This window comes from Euprymna scolopes, chromosome 1 (genome assembly GCF_053919585.1).
Source record: "Euprymna scolopes isolate OS-2025 chromosome 1, ASM5391958v1, whole genome shotgun sequence".
NCBI lineage: Eukaryota > Metazoa > Mollusca > Cephalopoda > Sepiida > Sepiolidae > Euprymna > Euprymna scolopes.
The window spans coordinates 137854412-137875255 of NC_136482.1; the positions used below are offsets into that span (position 1 = coordinate 137854412).

Here is a 20844-nt window from a genome sequence, read left to right on the forward strand (position 1 = left end):
CCAAAAATGTCTATTTCCTAATAATTGTTACAACTTTTCTTAAAAGAGAAATTCAAAATTTTTTCTTACAATAAACATTAAAAACTTGCAAAAAAAAATCTAATTTTTTCCTTAAAATTTTCTTGATAAGAAAAACAAAAAGCAAAATTTTTTTTATTTATTTACGACTAGCATGGCCCGTGTATTGGCATTGCCTGGTGGAAGTATGGTACAAAAGCAGAACTTATTCGATAAAGCACCTTGGGCATTTTTTGGTAGTGGCAGACTGTCTTCAATTGTTGGGCACTGTCAGCGAGTGGCAGGCACTGTCATCTTAACACCTACTCACACTCAAATATTATACTAGACCCAAGCTCACATGAATAATAAAAAAAAAAAATAAAAGGAAAAAAATAATAAAAAATATATATATACAAAAGAGAAAGCCTCAAACCACATTATCTCTTAACAAGCCTCCTTACAATCATAGTTGCTTACACTGCATAAGCTCTACTCAACCCCTTTATCCAGTAACAATGAAATAACAATGTCCCTAATCCACTTTGAGGAGTGTAACTATTTAGCAGATATAACCTCTACAAACTAACCCAATAACATTAACTAACCACGCGGGGTCGCAGAAATACCTGGATTAGAACCCAGGCGCGGAGCAAACCCTCTCAGTGGTGATGGACCCAGTAGATCTTTCCAGATCATCCGTCTAGGAGAAGGAAAACTCTGAAACTAAACCAAAGAGGAGGGAGGCCTCTTCAGTCTTGGATGACAACCTTCCTAGAGCTGGTGACTCAAACAAATTACCGGTTTGCAAACCTAAATTGCTTAAGGAGTAGATAGGTCCTGCCTATCGCCCGGCTTCCATACTCCTTCTTTGCCTATTAGTCAGGCGCAGAGATACTATCACAGTGATTCGACAGAAACACCCATTGGTAGATCTTGTTTCTTGTCTAGGGCAATGAACGCCGTTTCCCCACTCCCGACACACCCCACCCCTAAATCTGGGCACTTGAGAATGCTTGAGTACCACATATGCCTGAGTAATTAGATTGGGTTGACCTTCCTCTGATGGGTTGAGGGTACCGGATTGACAGTTACTGGCTGCTGTTTCCGACTGGTAGTACAGGTGCCCTAACTCTTTGGTAGCGTTTAGAGCGGCTGCTCCATCAACAGTTGAATAATATCGGGATGTTTGCAGTGCCATGGCGCGCATGGAAAGGGACCCTGCACTCATCCCCGGTGGGCTTTCCTGAGGCCACAGTCCTAGTTGATGGAGGGTCAGCTGATGGTCTACTTGTGATGCATGTGTGATATTCTGCATAACCTCCTGTTCGGCTTCCCCTAACCCAACTGAAACTCGTTAAAAAACATGATGGCAGTACAATCAAAAAATAAGCTTAAACCAGGCTTAGGGTCAAACAAATCCAACTTGCCTCCTCCCTTGAGGCTTGCATTCACAAATATCCGTGGGCTTAGAACTAATTTAGCTGATGTTGAAGCATTTCTCCTAACAAATACCCCGGATATCTTAGCACTAAGTGAGACTAACCTACACTCCTCCATCCCCTCTAACTACTTTAACATGCCTGGATATCTCCCACTCTGCCGTAAGGACTCTGACAGACATATGCACGGACTTGGAGTTTACATTCGTAATACCCTTCCCTTGACTAGAGAAACAAACCTAGAAATGGATGATCAAGCCTTTATGTGCTTTAGACTAATCATGCAACACAACATTAGCTACTTTTACTTTCTCTACCGCTCTCCCTCGACCCAAGACTGCACCATAATAAACAAAGTATCTGACAGCATAGACACAGCACTCTCCTTCGACACTAGCGCCCAAGTACATGTATTTGGCGACTTTAATGTCCATCACAAAAACTGGTTTGGATTCTCTACTTACACAGATGCAGCAGGCAGCGCAACTCATAGCTTCTCTGTATCTCACTCCCTATCGCAAATTGTTACTTTTCCAACCCGCTTCCCTGATCAGGAAGAACAACACGCATCACTATTAGATCTGTTTTTGACCACAGTTCCTGATGATTGTGTAACGAAAGCCGACAGCCCAGTTGGGAACGCTGATCACACGGTGATAATGGTTGAAATCGCCCTAAACTCTAGACCCAAAACTGAAGAGCCAGTGCTCAAAACAACGAGATATTATAAAAAGGCTGACTGGGAAGCTATCAGAGATCTTATCAGAGACGCCCCATAGGGAAATATTTTTTCTCTTCCTGCTGAACAGTGTGCAACCGAGACCACTGAATGGTTCAAAACTGCAATTGAAGCACATGTTCCCATGCAGAAATTCTATAGCAAGCCCCACTCTCCCCAATGGTTTACTTTGACTTGCGCAACTGCCATTGCTCAAAGGCAGCATGCATTCCGCAGGTTTAACCGACATAAGTCCAGTTCAAACATACAGAAGTACATAGAAGCTAGAAGTAATGTGTAGAAAGAAATAGCGACAGCTAAGAGGGAATTTACGGAAACCACTAAAAAACGCATCGAAGCACAAAAACTAGGAACTCGTGACTTCTGGAAAATCTACAACAGTGTAGTAAATAATGGGCAATCAACAATTCCCCCACTAACCAACAATCACGAGGTTCTTTGCTCAGCAACCGAGAAGGCTAACATGCTTGCCAGTCGGTTTGCTTCAAACTCCACACTGGACCCTCTAAACCACCCCCTACCTCAATTTCCTATGCGGACAGACGCCACGCTAGACGATCTGATAATCACCCCTGCTCAGGTGCATGCTATCATAAAAAACCTTGACACTTCCAAAGCATGTGGACCCGACCTCATCCCAGCTGTGCTATGAAAAAAGTGCTCAGCCGAAGTAGCTCCAGTTCTCTCCAAACTCTACAACAAATGCCTTAATGAATCTTGCTTTCCGAGCTGTTGGAAAACTGCTTCTGTGGTACCAGTATTCAAGAATTCTGGCGAAAGAACTGACCCATTAAATTATCGCCCTATTAGCCTCCTCCCACTTTTTGCCAAAATATTTGAGACCTTAATTAACCATGCTCTAGTCCAGCACCTTACAGATGCTAAACTTCTGACCGACCATCAATATGGATTTAGACAAGCCCGTTCCACGGCAGACATCCTCACTGTAATCTCTGAACGCATATACCATTCACTGGACAAAGCGGGAGAGGGCAGAGCAGTAGCTCTAGATATATCTAAGGCTTTTGACAGGGTATGGCAGGAAGATTAGATCTTACGGTATCACTGGTAGAATACTTAACATAATTAAATCCTTCTTAGATAAGAGAAAAATCCAGGTTGTCCTCGACGGTCGTACATCTAAACAATATGATATAAATGTGGGAGTGCCCCAGGGATCTATCCTTGGACCTCTGCTGTTCTTGATATTCATAAATGACCTCCCCGACAAAATTGCCTCTGAGATGGGTATATATGCTGATGACACCACACTCTATAGCAGGCACGACAGGAAAACAAATGAACATATATCTAAAGTAATGGCAGAAACACTAGAGGATGACCTCCAATCAGTAGTGGAATTGGGACAAAAATGGATGGTAACGTTCAATGCCACCAAGACAAAACTGATTTCATTCAATAATTACAAGAAACCTTCTCTACCCCCTATAGCAATGGCCAACGACTCCTTATCTGAGAGTACGTCTCTCAAGCTCCTTGGCCTTACATTCACAGGAAACATGAGTTGGAACAATTACATCGAGGGCATCGCCAGGGCCGCTGCAAGGAAGGTGGGCTCTCTCTACCGTGCTAGAAAACTTCTAACACCTGAAAGTATCCTGTACCTCTATAAGGCCACTATTCGCCCATGTATGGAGTATTGCTGTCATATTTGGGCCGGTGCATCGGCTACTAGTCTCTCGCTCCTTGACAGGGTTCAAAAGAGAGTTGCAAATCTGATAGGCCCTAAACTGGCATCTAAACTTCAGCCTCTGTCCCATCGTCGAAACGTTGCATCCCTCTGCCTGTTCTACAAGTATTATAATGGTGAATGCTCTGAAGAACTGCAAGCACTTATGCCCCCACGACGTGAACACCCTCGACAGACCCGATAAGCTGCAAAATCCCACCCCCACACTGTAGAGATCCCTAGATATAAAAGATCTTTCTACTCCAGTAGTTTCTTCCCCAGAACTGCTAGACTTTGGAATTCCATTCCAGGTCACTGCTTCCCCAACTGTACTGACATGCATAAGTTCAAGTGCAACGTGAACCAACATCTCGCTGCCCTAATCCCTACATAGTACCCCAGTAGATGTTTCCCCTGATAGTAGCCCCCTACACCAAAGTGGCAATGTGCCTTGTTTGGGGTGAAAATGTAATAAAAAAAAAAAAAAAATTTATGGTGGTCATTGTTATTTTAAGTTAGTTACTGTTATCTCAGGGCACTGGCAGGGATTGGCGGGCATATGCAAGTCCTGGCTGTCACTGGTGGGTTCTAGCAGGCAGTATTAGACCCTGGCTGCCATTGACGGGCCCTGGCAGGTATTTTGTTCCAAACCTGAGCAAAACAGGTAGCACCCTATACTAATTTTTATGCAATCCCAGATTGCTTCCAAAACAATGACTGCTATGATGTTCATTTTTACAGAAAAGGTTTAAAATCGCGCAGTATGTAAACAAAAGATTTTTTTAGACAAATTCTTTGTTTTGTAAAATAATGGATTAAAAATGAAGAAAAAAAATCGAATTATAAAAATGTTAGGTGAAAGTAATGTTAAATTGTACAGTGTGTAAATAAGGTTTTTTTTTTTTTTCAGTATTTAGATTTATGGTAAATAAAGTTGATCTTGTTAGGTTCAAAGAATTTGTTGTATTACGCCATTTTGAATCAGTCACGAGTGGTGTTATTAGCTGTTAAAAATTCCCTTATTTCATTAAACATGTAGTCTGATGAACGTATCCGAACCGCCAATGAAATTGTTAGGAATTGCCGGAATTTGCGGAGAGAGTGATCATTATTTCAAGGAATTTAAACGAAAAGATATAATGGGAAATGTATCAGAAGAAGGGAAACACAGACAGTGCTAGGCAGAAAAAATGTGCCAAATACCGGGTATGTTAAGGAGAGGGGAGAGGATAAAATAATTAGTGAGTAAAACACTGTTAAATATGACTCATTTTGGAATGTGTCTTTCGTAGGGAAAATAATAAGAATTTTGGATAATGAATTAAAGCTACGGGTAATATGTGGAAAATCTACCTCAAATAATGGCTAGTAGTCTGACCATATTGAATTTATATATAACTAGCGGGGGGGGGGGGTACCCGGCGTTGCCCGAGTGTTTGGAGGTGTGTGTGGTCAGTGGGGGTGGGGGGGGGGTATCTAAACTTAAAACCTCTTTAAAAAATCTTAAAAATAAAACCAAAAAAAAAGAACATGTGAAAAATGACTTAAATAAGCGTGTTTCAATATTAAAATTTAAAAAATCGGTGGGCACCCGGCGTTGGCCGAGTGTTTTTGGGTGTGTGTGGTCGGTCGGGGGTGGGGGGTGTTAATGAAAACCTAAGAATAAGCGAAGTAAAAAAAGAAAACATAAAAACGAACATTGAAACTTAAGCGGGGGGTACCCTATGGGGGGGGGAATCAAAGCATCGAAAAAAAACACAAAAAAAACTAACATTTAAAAAATTGGTGGGTACCCGGGTGTTGTTGGGTGTGTGTGGTCGGTCGGGGGTGTTAATAAAAACCTAAGAATAAGTGAAGTAAAAAAAAAAAACAGAAAAACGAACGTTACATGAAAAATGGCTTAAATAACACTGGTTCAATATTTAAATTTAAAAAATCAAAAAAAAAAAAAGAAGACATCTCACACCACGATTCGAACCCAAAACGTTTAGATAATGACCCAACGCTCTAACGAACTGAGCTAACACGATGTACATGAAATTTAGTCAGTTCTTCAACTATTAAACTAAATCAGGTCATGACATCATCTGACGCATGCGTAGAACCGGTCGTCGTCATGAGAGGACAGTTTTTGTTGACCCCCCGTTCCCCCTGTAGAAAATTGTCGATTTCAGGGTGAAAAACTGAACGTTTTTGCCCCAATTTTTCGATATTTTTCAGGCGAAGGATGGAGCTTCAATATGATACCAAGTTTATTAATTTTATTAAAAGTTTTTAGTGGACACACAAACACACATACATACATACATACATACACACAAACATACATACATACATACATACACACATTTTCTCTTTTATATTTATAGATGTTTGTGTTTGTAAAGCTATGACATTTTTTTCATTGACGAGAATAATTGTTTCTATTTTAATATATTAATAATAATAATAAGAAGAAGAGATAACATTTTTAAAAAACTGTTCAGAGTAGGTTGTTGTTATATTTTATTTTATTGTTTCCCATTTCTTTTCTTTTTTCATTATAATTAATATTCGGTAAGTGTTGTTTTTTTTTTTTAAATTTGATTGGTGCTCGGCATATTCCAGCTGTTTACATCAGCTGCCAATCACGAGCCAACATTGACAGAAGTTCTGTACACAAAGTGTAAAAGTACCAGAAAAAGTAAAACAGTGAGAAAAGAATTGACAATATGAAACTGAGGTTTCTGAATTTTTGAGTTATTTTGTTGGACTACTGTTCTCATCTTGGACTACTGGTCTCATCTTGTGATTTTCACAACGTTTCGGTCGATATAACCTTCGACCTTCGTCAAGTGTATCTTGTCAAACTCGAGAATTTGGACGGAATTTCGAGCGGAACCCTTTATTTACTTCACGAGGGTAGCGTGCTCTTGTTCCGTTAGCCATGACTGGATAGAGGTCCTAAGTAATTCACAAATTTCAGTTGCCCACACTGAGGATTGAACCTTCAACCTTTAGGAGAATATTACTTTTACAATTGATTTTTCCCAGTACTCTAACCACTGCTCCACGGGTCGTTGCAAATCACACTCAAGATGAGAACAGTAATCCGATGAATACAAATATGAAACTGTTTATAAAAATGAATTTAAGAATGGGTAAAAAGTGAAATTTTAAATGCAAATTTTTTCCAAGTTTCCATTCCATTCTTACTTTCTTTGCTTGACAGTTAAAAATTTGTGTAAATAAACAAATAAACATTGTACTTTTGTGTAAAATAAATTTTATTACAAAGTAGAACAACAAATTTGTCTCGCTAAAGAAAACAACACTAGAGCTTTACTTTAAAACTTTTATTGAATAAACAATTCAAGTAACTTGATTATGTAGTAGAGCTGACATCTATTTATTTAACTGCCTTCAGCCTCAATCACTGCCTTAATACAGGTCTGGAACTGGGAGCATGCCTTTTCCACAAGCACTGGCGGGAGCTCGGCGAATACTCAGTGGATGGCGGCGATCAGGCTGGCTTTGGTATTGTGGAAGGTCATGTTGGTGATTTCTCAACGTATTACCAAACAAAGTAGTTCAGCGGGTTTAAGTCAGTAAAAGAAGGATACAAAGTCGTAACACTCCTTCTAAAGCCAAGCCTGGGTCTCTTTGGACTTGTGGGCTGGTGCTGAGTCTTGCTGCCACACCCAGGGTCTGCCAGTGGCCACCTGATTGCACCAGGGGATCACCACACTCTTCAGCACATCCAAGTACACTTTGGTGTTGACTTTCAAGCTGCCTTCTAAGATGTGAGGTGGCATGATGTGGCCCTCATGTAGTACCACATCAAAGATCATAAATGTGGCTGGAAACTTTGTTGAACCATCCGGATTTGCATTTTGAGCGGCTGGCAATGGTCCTATTATCATAACTTGGATCGGTAAAGAGTATGAGTTGTACATCAGTGCATCTCCGATCTCGCTTGTTGAACATTATGTCACTTTCAGACATGAAAGAAGGTTCCTATCGCTTTTGGGATTTGTACACAACTGGCCAACTAATAGATGGTCTGCAACAAAAAAGAAAAACGGTTTTCATCAAATGGAAATTGAATCATGTCATCTTTTCTAGGGCAACAATTTTAACGTTTCACCCTGTATTTAAATAATTCAGTTTTTTATCTTAATCTCATTCAAACAACCGGCATATTCTATGCAGATTTTGGAGGGAAAAGTTTGCCAACCATGTGTGTGAATTTTATTTTTATTTTAATAAAAATGAAACAAAATTAAAAAAGAAAATGTTTGATTAAAATTTTTATTTTCAATAAAAGTTTTTTTTCAAATGTTTGATTAAAATTTTGATTTTCTACTTTTTAAAATCCAATTTTCTTGGATGCAGGATTTAAATTCTTTACATTTGGCTGTGTTCCTATCTCCATTGTTATGATCACAACATTTTGATTGCTATACCTTCTAGCTTTCTTTTGATATTTCTGATTGCATTAAATCTTTCAAAAAGTTCTTAATGTTTTTTTAAATATTGTTTAATAGTGTGTTCACATTAAATTTGTTAGTTATTATTTGTTTTCAGCGTTTTTACTCTATCATATTGCATTATTGCTGTGATTATGAAACACCATCAAATTTTAGAATCGATTGTTCAACAATAATGGAGATGTTTGTATGTTTGTATTACAAAAGTAATGTCTCCTATTTTTTATTCTGCGCAAATGGATCAGAGAGGGATGGCAAATTGCATTGTTATGATGACTGAACTTATGTATTTATTATTTGATAGTTGATTCTCTGTTGCAGATATTGACGGTGTGAAGCTCTAAGAAAGCAAGCCCTTTTTTTGTTTTTAACTAAAAAAGTTGAAGAGCTAGGAAGTGATACAATTAGAACGGGCGACATTTTGTGCTCCAGAACTTATTTTTCTACATAATCACCAATATTTTCAGTGCACTTTTTTCAGGAATTCGGTGACGCATTTCTGCTTCTGATGCACGGCCATGACAGGGGTTGTTTCTTAGAGTCTCGCACTATCAATATTTGCAACAGAAAGATGAAACTTTTAGGCCATGAATGCACAAGTTCAGTCATCATAACAATGTAATTTGCAATCTACTCTGATCCATTTGAGAAGAATAAAAATAGGAGACATTACTTCTGGAGCACTCCTCTTATATCAGTTTCTATTAATTTAAATCATCAATTTAACTAAAATACTATTAAAATAAATTTATAATACGTAGAAAAATCACATATTTTGAGATAATGCCATAATTTTGGTGGCAATATTTCCAATTTAAAGTAGGTTTTACTTTATTATTAGTTTGTAAAAGAGCAGAATGGCTTAATGAATATTATTGCTGATTATGAAAGGACATGTTCATTTTTAGCAACACTGTATAATATGCTAGCCTTCTTTCTCTTCTGCAAGTTTGTAGATATCTTAGATCTTCCTTGTTAACTTCTACAAAGGAAATATGGTAACTTTCTGTCCGTTTCATTAAATTTTATGATTCAGTGTTGTGACTATGGTGGTTATCGGGTGATCTCTGAATATTTTGAAGTAATTTTTTTTTTCAAAGTGAAAACCCATGGTTTCGTTTACTAGATATTCTGGATACTTGGTGCTATTAGATCAGGCTGTTTGAAGATATTGGTTATCTAACCTAAAATGCACCAAACATTGATGTTGTTCTTTTTTTCCTTTTCCTTTGTAAAACTTTATTATGTTATGCAAACCCAAAAACAAAAACAATTTCCTCTACAAAGCAATCAAACCAAACATGAATAATTATTTAGAGATATAAAGAACTTGCAGTATAAAAACTTTTACCAAAATCACTAGATTCTACATTAAATAACCCAAAAAGGATTGATATGCCATAAAAGAAAATAACCAAACCAATATTCTAAATTTTAATTGGGTCTTTTCTGTAGACTAATACTATATGTTGTTGATGAAGTTTTTGATGCATTTCATTCATTTGTTGAATGTTTCCCCACTGTAATGGTTTCGCCTGCATTAAAAAAAAAACTGTAATGGATGAGATCGATTGCAGATCACCAAACAGTCAGTATGATCTTTTTTTGATGCAACTTTGGCATCCAACCACTGAGCTGAGCGTCGCTGGTTGTCACAACCTGGTAAAAAAACAGGTCGTCCTTGTTCCAAAGAAGGGAAGATGACACTTCATAACGGCATTTCTTTTGCTTGTCATTCAATTTGTGAGGCGCCCATTTATCAAGTTTTTTGTCTTTCCAATTTCTCTTAAGTGGTTAGAAATCGTTTTATACATTACGTTTAATTCAGAAGCAAGTTCTTGAACAGTTGTGCATGGATTGGCTTCAACTAAAACTCTTAATTGATCATTGTCAGCATCCGATGGCTGACTACTATGCTCACTATCTTTAAGACTCTTATCGCCGCCACAAAATTTTTTAAACCACCATTGTGCTGTGTGTTCAGTAGTGATTCCTAGGCCAAATGCTTTGTTGATATTGCAAGCTGTTTCAGCAGCTTTTTGACCTAGCTTAAACTGAAGACATAATTGTTTTAAAATGAATGAAAACTTATTTGAAAATACATTTTTTGAAATCAAAATTAAAATTCCTGCAAGAACCTTCTTGTCAACCTAATATATAAGAATGAATATTGAGAAAAAGCGGAACAGGAAGACAAAAGAGAGGAAAAGAAAGAGAGAAAAAACACAACGCTGATGGCAGGTTGGCCAGTGACTGTGAATGCAAAATCTGTTCTCTCTCACAACTCCTGAGAAAAGTCAGACTTTGTAAAAGTTGTACACTGTATTAGGTGTATCAGAATTTTTGTAGGAATTTTTGACACCCTTAACACGAAACTGCAAATAAAATATAAAAAACTCGTAATTTCTCTTTCAAAAGTGGGTTGCTTATTTTCTTTATGGATTATGCTTCCAAAATAAGCTATTAAAGTTGTATAAAAAGTAATAGAAATACTATTTTTTTATTTTTTAAAAAACAGTAATGAAATTAATTGAATTTTACGAGTTCAGTATTTTTCAATTTTTAAACTTTAAAAATCTATCGAAATTTTTCTATTGATTCTATTTTTACGATATTTTCATGGTCAATGTGAAATTTTATGCTCTTTCCAATAAACCGAATATAATATTTTAGACAAACGTTTTTTTTTATTCACGCCCCCCCCCCCATTTTTAAATGTTTATTAAAAAGTAAAGAATTAATTTATGGGTCAAAGTTTTATATATCACAAATTGAAGATAAAAGATCAATAAATAATATATTCTAATTTAAAACAAAAAAAGAATAGTTTTTTGGAAATTTACCTGTAAAGTCCGAAGTTCAAAACCTTTAAAAAAAAAAACACATTGTTTGTATTTTTTGTTCTTTTTTAAATGAAACCTTGGTCCTTGCTCCTTTAATTGAAAAAAAAATTTAGGGTTTGAATTACGTTTGTCGAGTAGTTATAAACTTGGAAAGACAGGGAGTCGAATTATTCAATATTTTTCACAAAGTTTCTGACACACCTTACACTGTACTGATAGTGAGTAACTGTTTTGGTTGTGTGAAATGACAAAAAAATACCATTTTTTCATACCAAGAAAAGTATTGATGTTATCTTTTTCCTTTGCGACCGTGTCTTAACATGCTGAATCTATTAGAGAGAAATAGATGACTACATTACGAAGATTATTTGGAACCATTAGAAAGGTTGTACTATGTTACATAAGATTATTTGATGTCGTGATGGCCAGGCCTTTTACACAAAAAACATGTCCTAAAAGATTAAAAAAATAAGTTGAGCTCCAAAGAAAATTCAGTTGCAAAAAAGGGAAGAGACAATGTTACAAAGGTATGAACCCAGCTGTGGATAAAATAAAACATTGTGTTCAATTAATCAGAATGAATTGCATAAAGTAACTAAAAAGAAAAATGTTGATTTAATTTGGTTCACCAAAGCAATAAATGAATCGGTTATCATTCAGGTTCTACTGTAGCATTAAATAAACCCAAAATGGATTGCTATAAAGCATAAACAGCAAGCATGAATTTAGTTGAGCTGAAATAAATTTTTTATTCGCTTTCAAAATAATGTCTCGTGTATGCAGATCATCAATTTTTGAAAGCCAACCGATTATTCTAGATTCATCCAAGAAATATGTCAACACATGCCAGCATGTAAAACAGACATTCGGCTGAATAAATCCTGTTTTTCGTTTTTAATAAGCAGGCGGGTCAACTTAACCTAAATGAAAATAAACAGAAAAAAAACTAACCGTAACCCAACTAAAGCACTTTCATTTTTATTAACTTTCTTGTTCATTATATATACTTACTTATTTTTGAAAATTTAAAGAAATTAAAAGAAAGAGACTGGAATTACTGATAATTTGACCCAACTGTCTTGATTTAGATGGCTTATATTTTATCTGACCAGCAGCACATTGGCTGAAACTAGACAAACAAGATTTGTTCTCATTAATAACTAGGTGGGTGTTGGAGCAAAAACATTCCAAGTAATTGCGACTTAAATATTAACTGTTAATAATGTTGTTTACATCAAAGTCACTGCTAAACGATAAATTTAGCTATGTATAAAAATAATTAACTGATCATGATTGCAATCTTCAGAAGCGGGCATAAAAGTGGTGCAAACTGTTTTTTTTTTGGGGGGGGGTAATTTTTACCTGTTCTGAGATGAGTAATATAAAGTTAAAGGATTCTCAAATTTTGTCATCAATAAAATCATTATTATGACTATTATTCCAATAACTATGAGTGTTTTTCACAAATGAATATTGTAATTTTAATTGATTTCATTGATTATATGTTGTATCCAATGTTGAGCAATGGTGAGCAATGGTGAGTAATGTTGAGCCTGGTCAGTAATTCCAGGTGCTGTATGTGCTCTCTGTTTACCTCGGCATTGTTTCCAGTTGTCCTGGATTCTCCTTGCAACTGCACTCAAGCAATGCCGATTCGGGAAATGTGTGGTTAGGGGATTGTGCAACCCTTGCTTAACAATTGCATGCACAACTACTCTTGCAGAGGGATTGTTCATTGTCTTCCAAGACTGAACGGTTTTTTTTCTTTTCTTTTTTTTTAAAACTGTATTCAGCCTAACACATTTTGAAATGTAATAATTTTGTGTTATGAATTAGCATTTGTCTAAATTCAGAGGAGGAGATGCGTTTTTTGTTGCTTTTTTTTAATTCAGCTAGAATTTAACAGATGCATAGTTAGCCTATGTGAAATAGCAGTACTAGCACTAGCATTTCTTTATCATTATTATAAGAGTTATATTTATATACCTGATATTCAACAGTTAGAAAAATTCATTAATTCATACTATTAATCATGGTCACCATTATACCACATTCACTCATTTCACTCTCACTTCAGCCTCCATAATACCACATTCGACATATGAGTTAAGCTACTAAAATAAATACTCCAAGTAGTCTGTAATATACAGGGTGATCTAAATTAAATGCCACATATGGAATCATAAATAAAATTCGCAAGCCTTTCTGTGTTTTCAATCCTCTCATAATATTCTTCATCATTCAACTAACAATACATCCATTCCATTAACCCTTATCCTTCTGATATTCACCGTAAGTTTTCATTGGCTATTCATCTATGTTGATTAACTAATGAAATCGAAGCCTGTGTTACAAATACATATATTACAAATGGCGTCCTAAACTACTTTGCTTTCATGAGATTTTTGTTAGTCTAACTAATTTAGTTTAACTAAATTCATGTCTTTTCTGTTTTCCTTTCTCGTAAAATTTAATTACACCAATTGATACTAATTGATACTTAAAATGAGAACAATAGTTTGAGTAATCCAAATAATATGTATAATACTAATTACATTGAACCATTTATTTGGCATTTGTTCCTTCTCAAAAGCTGATTATTTTTTTTAACAATTAACTATAGTGTCATTATTGGTATCATATTCAAATACTTATTATTATTATTATTACATATTTTTCTTTCTTTTTGTTAGTATGTATTTATTTTCTTTTTATTCTTTTTTAGATACAAATTTACATCTAAACATTTATTTAGCATGCGTTTTTTGCCGTACTCCATGTATCTTAATAATTATAAAACTCTGTGGACTGTCCTTGATTGAATTTTGCATATTATAATAAAGTCGTATTTCTCTCTATTTGTTTGTTCACAGTTTGTGAAATAGTGTACCTTTTATACATTTTAATCAAATTAATTTTCATACTGAAAACAAACTCATACACACTTTTGTTCTGGCATAATTTCTATATGTACACTTGTGCCCGATATTATTCATACCCCTCGGATCTTTGAGATTTCTATAAGAATATTGCTCAAACCAGAAGGTAGACAATATTAAAGGGATTTCAAACAATAAATCAAGCATAAGCATTTAATTTAAACTCAACAAATAAATAAATTATGCAAGTTTGAAACATTATACAAAGAAAAACAATAATGGCACTAGTTCAAAATTATTCATACCTCTCTTACTAAGTCAATAGCATGCCCTTTATTCTTAATAACTGCCTGTAACCGTTTTGGATATTTATCAACAAGGTTTTTACAAGCATCAACACTGATTTTTGACCATTCTTCAATGCAGTAGTTCTCCAAATCCCTCAAATTTCTAGGTTTCCGCTTTTTAACCTCAGTTTTCAATATGTGCCAGAGGTTTTCGATAGGGTTCAGGTCGGGACTCTGGCTAGGCCATTCCAAAACATTAATTTGATTATCCTCAAACCATTTCTTGACTATTTTGGCAGTATGTTTTGGATTATTATCCTGTTGAAGGACCCAGTTTGGTCCTAAATGGAGCTTCTCCGCATCCTGTCTAATGTTTTTCTGGAGTATCTCCAAATATTGCTCCTTCTTCATGGTTCCATCTATCTTGACCAAACTACCTGAACCACTAGCCGAAAAGGAGCCCAAAACATTAGGCTACCACCACCATGTTTCACCGTGGGTATGGTGTTCTTTGGGTTGTAAGCTTCTCCTTTCTTCCTCCAAACGTAAGAAGCATCCATATGGCCAAACAATTCAATTTTTGTTTCGTCAGTCCACAAAATACTTGAGAAAACGGACTCTGGAGAATTCACATGGGTCCTAGCAAACTTTAGACGTGCTGCAAGGTGTTTTCCGGTGTGCAATGGAGTCCTTCTTGGTCTTCTTCCTTTCAGACCATTTTCATGCAGAGTCCTTTGCAATGTTTGCCTTGATATTTTTATGCCAGAAGACTCCAGATTTTCTAAAATGTCCTTAGTAGTGGTGGTTGGATTTGCATTAACACTTCTTACAATATTCCGGGTGGCTCTAGCAGACAGTTTCCTTTTCCTTCCTCTACCAATCAAGTTGTTTGTTGTGTGGTGGCTCTGGAATTTTTTGATGATGCTCTGTACTGTTGCTGTAGGGACCTCAAATTTCTTGGAAATTGACTTGTAACCTAAACCATCCTTATGTGAATTCACAATTTTAGTCCTAAGATCATTACTAAGCTCTTTTTTCTTCCCCATTCTAATAATTTTTATTCTTTTATTGGTTTTCAGTTGATATCATTTTAATTTCTGAAAAAATGCAAAAAACGCAATGAAATTAATCAAAGGTTGTATAAAAGCATTCAAAATAAGAATCAAACAGGAAACAAACAGTCAGAAACTCGATTAATACTGAAAAAATAAGGGGGTATGATTATTTTTGAACATTGCAGATTTTATAAATAGCTGTATATTTCTTTTATTACAAGTATCCCGAGATTTTAAAATGACGAAAATGATCAGAAGAGGTTTATTAAGAATATGTATCAATATGGACGTAAACAATAAATTCTTACAAAGTTACACCTAATAAACTCAATTTTCAAGGGGGGGTATGAATAATATCGGGCACAAGTGTATATATGTATTTAAAAGAAAATCTATATTCAATGAATAACCTCATTTGCATATTACATTAAAGAAAATCTATTTTAATGATTAGCTCGATTTTATTGTTTGTTGTAATAGAATCATTTAATTGTTCTTTTATTATGGTTGATTTATTTTTAATTTAATTTATTTTTAATTTAATTTATTACCAATTATTAATAGCTGACAACAGTTACGTTTAAAACAGAAAGTAAGCTTATTTATTTAAGCCATGAGAGTTATTTCCCTTTTAAGCTATTAAAGTTACTTCACATTTTATTTTCATAAATCCAGATGAAAGTGTTTTATGCTTTCCTAAATCCAACATGCGGTCACCTTCCGTAACAAACTAGGATATTCGGTGTATCTAAAATATTATGGCAGTATGCTTCATCCAGGCAGCTAGTATTCAATGAAAAGGAATAAGGGATGAATGAAAACCAAACACAAAACAAAAATCAAAATATATAAATCTTATGGGAAGAGTCGATATCTTGCATCTTATTTCATTGAATTTATAACTGACGATATAGATCGGAAAAATTGTTTGCATATATACAGAATATATATTTTATATATAACTTAGTAAAGTCTTTTTTTGCTTTGATGTAAGCGTTATTTAAATTTAAAATGAAATTCGTAAGTTTAGAATGCTAATACAATGCATATTTTTTTCTTTAACAATAATCAAACATTCGTTCATTAGTGTTTTCCTTTTCTTTCCATGGTTGCACTAGAAAAGTAAAGTGCATGTGATCTTCAACGGTGATATTTTAAATGTTAAAAATCAGAAGGTTCACACGTGAAATGAATTAGTGAAGTTTTTTTTTTTTGGCTTCACGATATATGTTTATATATGTGCTGTTTAAATTGAAATTGAAATTCCTAAGTTTAGAAAGCCAAGACAATACAGATTAAAAAAAAAAAAAAAAAACTACGCACGGCCAAAACGGAAGGAGGGAGTAAATATTTTTTTGATGAGTTTCTCTTTAAAAATTTACCAAAATTCAAATAATTATTCAATCAATAAAAAAATTTCACCATTCTGGAGAATGAACTTTATAACGATGTACTTTTTTTTCATAATCAATATTTATATATATATTTTGCCTACAAAACCTCTTCTTTATTTGTGGTTGCAAATATGCTTAAAATAATCAGCCGAAAGTGAACAAAATATATTGTATTTTGGGGAGTGTGAGTATTGTAGATAAAACAAACAAACAAACAATTGCGCACATATCAGATTTTAAGGTTGAAATTCCAAATTTTGAATGTAATTTATTTTTCATCTTTTGTGTTTTGAAGTGTGAAATTCGTTGAATATGTTAGTAATTATCTTTCAGATTAGCAAAAAAAAAAAAAAAATGTACTTTCATTATTTTTATGAAAAACACTACTATCTTTGAAAAATAAATTAATAATTTTCTTTTATTGAGCTCAATATTGTTAATAGTAAATGCATTGAAGAATCGATACCAAAAATGAAATATCGATAAATAACTGCGCATTTTGCTAAAAATACGACAATTTCTTTCGGGAATTTGTCATTACATGATATTTCCTCACCTATTGTAAACCATAAAGCCTATAAACAGTTGTTTTTATTTACAAACAGTTGTTATCTCCCCCTTTTCCTTTTTGCTGTGACTTGCACTTGACTTAGTTTAAAGTGTGAAGAACTTGCATCTAACACACTCTCTCATCCAGAAACACTTGGTCCTGATGACAAGACAGGGTCAAGACGACCTAGTGTGATACTAGATGCAGGAGTTGTCTCCAACACATCCGGTGCCTAGCATTTCCAAAATGGTCATCCATCTGGTACTGGCCAGCCTCATTGTTGCTTAACTTTGGGGGTTATCTAGGCAAGAAATAGGTAGCACTTAGAAAAAAGAATTAAACCCTTATTTATAAAGTTGATTTCTTAACTTAATCGTCAAAACAAACATTAAAAATACATAGAAATTTATAGCACTAAATGACTTCATTTATTCATACCGTAGTTTCTTCCAAACTATCATTAAATTTTGGATTTTTTAATTTAAAACTTAAAAGAGTGAAAATCCGAATTTTGAACATGTTTAATTTTTCATCTATAGTGTTTTGAAGTGTGAAATTTGTTGAATATGTTAATAATTATTACTCTTTAAAATTAGCAACAAAATATATATATATATACATATATATTTTCATTATTTTTATGAAAAGTCTTTGAAAAACAAATGAATAATAATAAATTTAAAATAAGAAACACTTTGAAGAATTGATACCTGAAAAAAAAAAATATGACAATTTCTTTTGGGAATTTGCCATTACATGATATTTCCTCACCTATTGTAAACTATAAAGCCTATAAACAGTTGTTTTTATTTACATTACAAACAGTTGTTATCTCCCCCTTTTCCTTTTTGCTGTGACTTGCACTTGACTTAGTTTAAAGTGTGAAGAACTTGCATCTAACACACTCTCTCATCCAGAAATACTTGGTCCTGATGACAAGACAGGGTCAAGTGTAATACTAGATGCAGGAGTTGTCTCCAACACATATGGTGCCTAGCATTTCCAAAATGATCACCCATCCAGTACTGGCCAGCCTTATCTTGCAGGAAACAAATATATATATATATATATATATATATTTATATATATATATATATTGCTTATGAAAAAAGAATTAAGCCCTTATAAAGTTGATTCTTCACTTAATCACAAAAGCAAACGTTAAAAATACAGACATTTATAAAGGTTACCATAGTTTCTTCCAAATTATCATTAAATTTTAGATTTTTTAATTTCGCTACGTGAAATCCATACAGTGAGATAAAAGATTGAATTATTTAAAATTCAAGTACTTATGTTATAATATTTTGCATATTCTCATAACAAATCCAAAAAAGTTTCTCAAGAATAATGGATTTTAATAGATTTTAATTTGCTTTAAAAAGTTGTTACTTAGTTTTACTTTTATTTTTTGGTTGTGCCTAAAAAAAACCCATTTATTTTTTGAAAACAAATGTTTGCTTATTAAAAAAAAAAATCTGAATTCTACTAACTTTCTAAATATACAAATTTTGGTGTAAACGAGGGTCATCCCAAAAGTAAAGCCTCCTATTTTTTAACTAAAAAAAATTGAAGAGTTACAAAGATGGGAGTTGTACCATTAAAACGAGCAGCATTTTTGTGCTCCAGAATTTATTTTTCTACATAGTCCACCATTCTCAATGGATTTTTGCCAGGAATTCAATGATGCATTTCTACTTTTGAAGCATACCCATGATAGGGATTGCTTTCTTAGAGTCTCACATCGGCAATATCTGCAACAGAGAAATGAAAACATCAAGTCATGAATGCATAAGTTCAGTCACCATAACAATGCCATTTGCAATTCCTTCTGATATATTCGGGTTTGTCAGAGCACATTTCATTAAAATACTTGGAAAACAACTACAATGTTGAACTATAGTGAGTTTGGCTGAGTGCGGGAACTATTAGATTTGTGATTCTTTTTTTAACCCTGCTTAATGAACAGTGGCTTTGTAGAGATAGAGAATACTGTCAAATAGGAGTTTTCTAGTACGGTAGAGAGAGAGCTCACCTTTTTTGCAGCAGCCTTGCCAATGCTTTTAATGTATTTGTTCCAATTCATGTATCTTTTGAATGTGAAGCTGAGGCATTTGAAGGAAGAGCTCTCAGGCAGCGTATTATTAGTCATAACAATCAATGGTTAAAAAGGCTTCTTGCAATTGTTAACGGAAAGAAGCTTAGTCTGTCGCCATCAATTTATGTCTTGATTCCAATACAGACTGAACGTCTTCAGGTTTCAGCCATTTCCTTAGATACGTATTCATTCACTTTGTGCTAACAGCATTAAATGTTACTACCCATTCCCATCCCTATTCCATTGCAGACTGGAGGTCATTCTAAGGTTTCAGTCATTTACTTGGATATGTGTACATTCGTGTCTTGTGTCTGTCAGATAATAACAGAGAACTGTTATCTGTCCCTTCTCTTTTGTCTTAGATGTTATATGTCCATGGTTAAACTGTATCTGTTAATATATCAACATATAGAAACACTAGAATATTAGATGACAATAGAAACACTGACCTAAATGTTATACACACATCAATTCAACAATAGAAAAATTAGAGATGATCACAACACAGCATCGCACACAAGTAAACACATTGAACGTTTGACAACACATCTCAATGATTATACACACGTTGTATAAACTATATAACATATTCGTTTATTTAGCAACTTCTGTTATATAATAACAATAGCTCAGTGAAGAATGCATTAACAACATTTACAGATGTAAATAATTACTTTTGTTGGTATTAAGATTTTAAATATTTATTTGTTTGGTGCTTCTATATCATATGAATGAAAAACAAATATTGAATTTCAAGTGAAACAAATGGTACCTAGGTAATTGTCAAGTCTCAAATAGTAATCCAAAAATTATGAAAAACGATAAGGTAGAAAAATAATTTTGTTTGTATAATATAGAGGTGCCATTCGTTTCAACCCATGAAGTCATTTTCTCTTTTTACAGCTGTTTATAAGCATCAACAAGTACTTTTTTTTATTTTAAGAACACTAACAGTTTTTTTTTATTTACTTGATCTCATATTGAAAATTATTTAAAAATAATTCTTTTTCAAGGCAAAACTTAACATTACATGTAATAATTTTTCCTAAGAAATTATCTGACCAGCAATACTGAATAAATAAAAGAGTAACGTTAGTGTATGTAAAAATCATTAATCATGGTTACTTTTTGATCATGCCTTTTTTTATCTATTGTTTCTCATATTTTAATAATTTTTATTTTCCAGGTAGCACGCTTACCTCAGATCCGCAGCTTGACAAGGGAACTTTTGCTCGACATTATCGAAGCATTGGCCAGTGATATGAATGAGGCACGTCTCTGTCAAGATCTTTCCAACCCTTGACTCTCATGGTCCATGATTCACAGCTACCACGTAAACACAGTATTGACAGAATTACTTGCAGAAGGATCAGAGCTTCTACCACTTGGCCGGATCAGTAT

The 20844-nt window shown here is 34.3% G+C and overlaps 1 protein-coding gene across 2 annotated transcripts in view; it reads left to right on the top strand.

Moving 5' to 3' along the window:
• Window positions 1-20844, top strand: part of LOC145272140 (leucine-zipper-like transcriptional regulator 1) — a 248764-nt gene that overhangs the window by 227868 nt on the left and 52 nt on the right. For both annotated transcript variants that reach the window (XM_080127025.1, XM_080127029.1), the window contains exon 22: window positions 20630-20844. This exon is cut by the window's right edge and continues 52 nt beyond it. In XM_080127025.1, the coding sequence (XP_079983151.1) occupies window positions 20630-20746 (117 nt within the window). In that variant the 3' untranslated portion in view covers window positions 20747-20844. The remainder of the gene's footprint in view (window positions 1-20629) is intronic.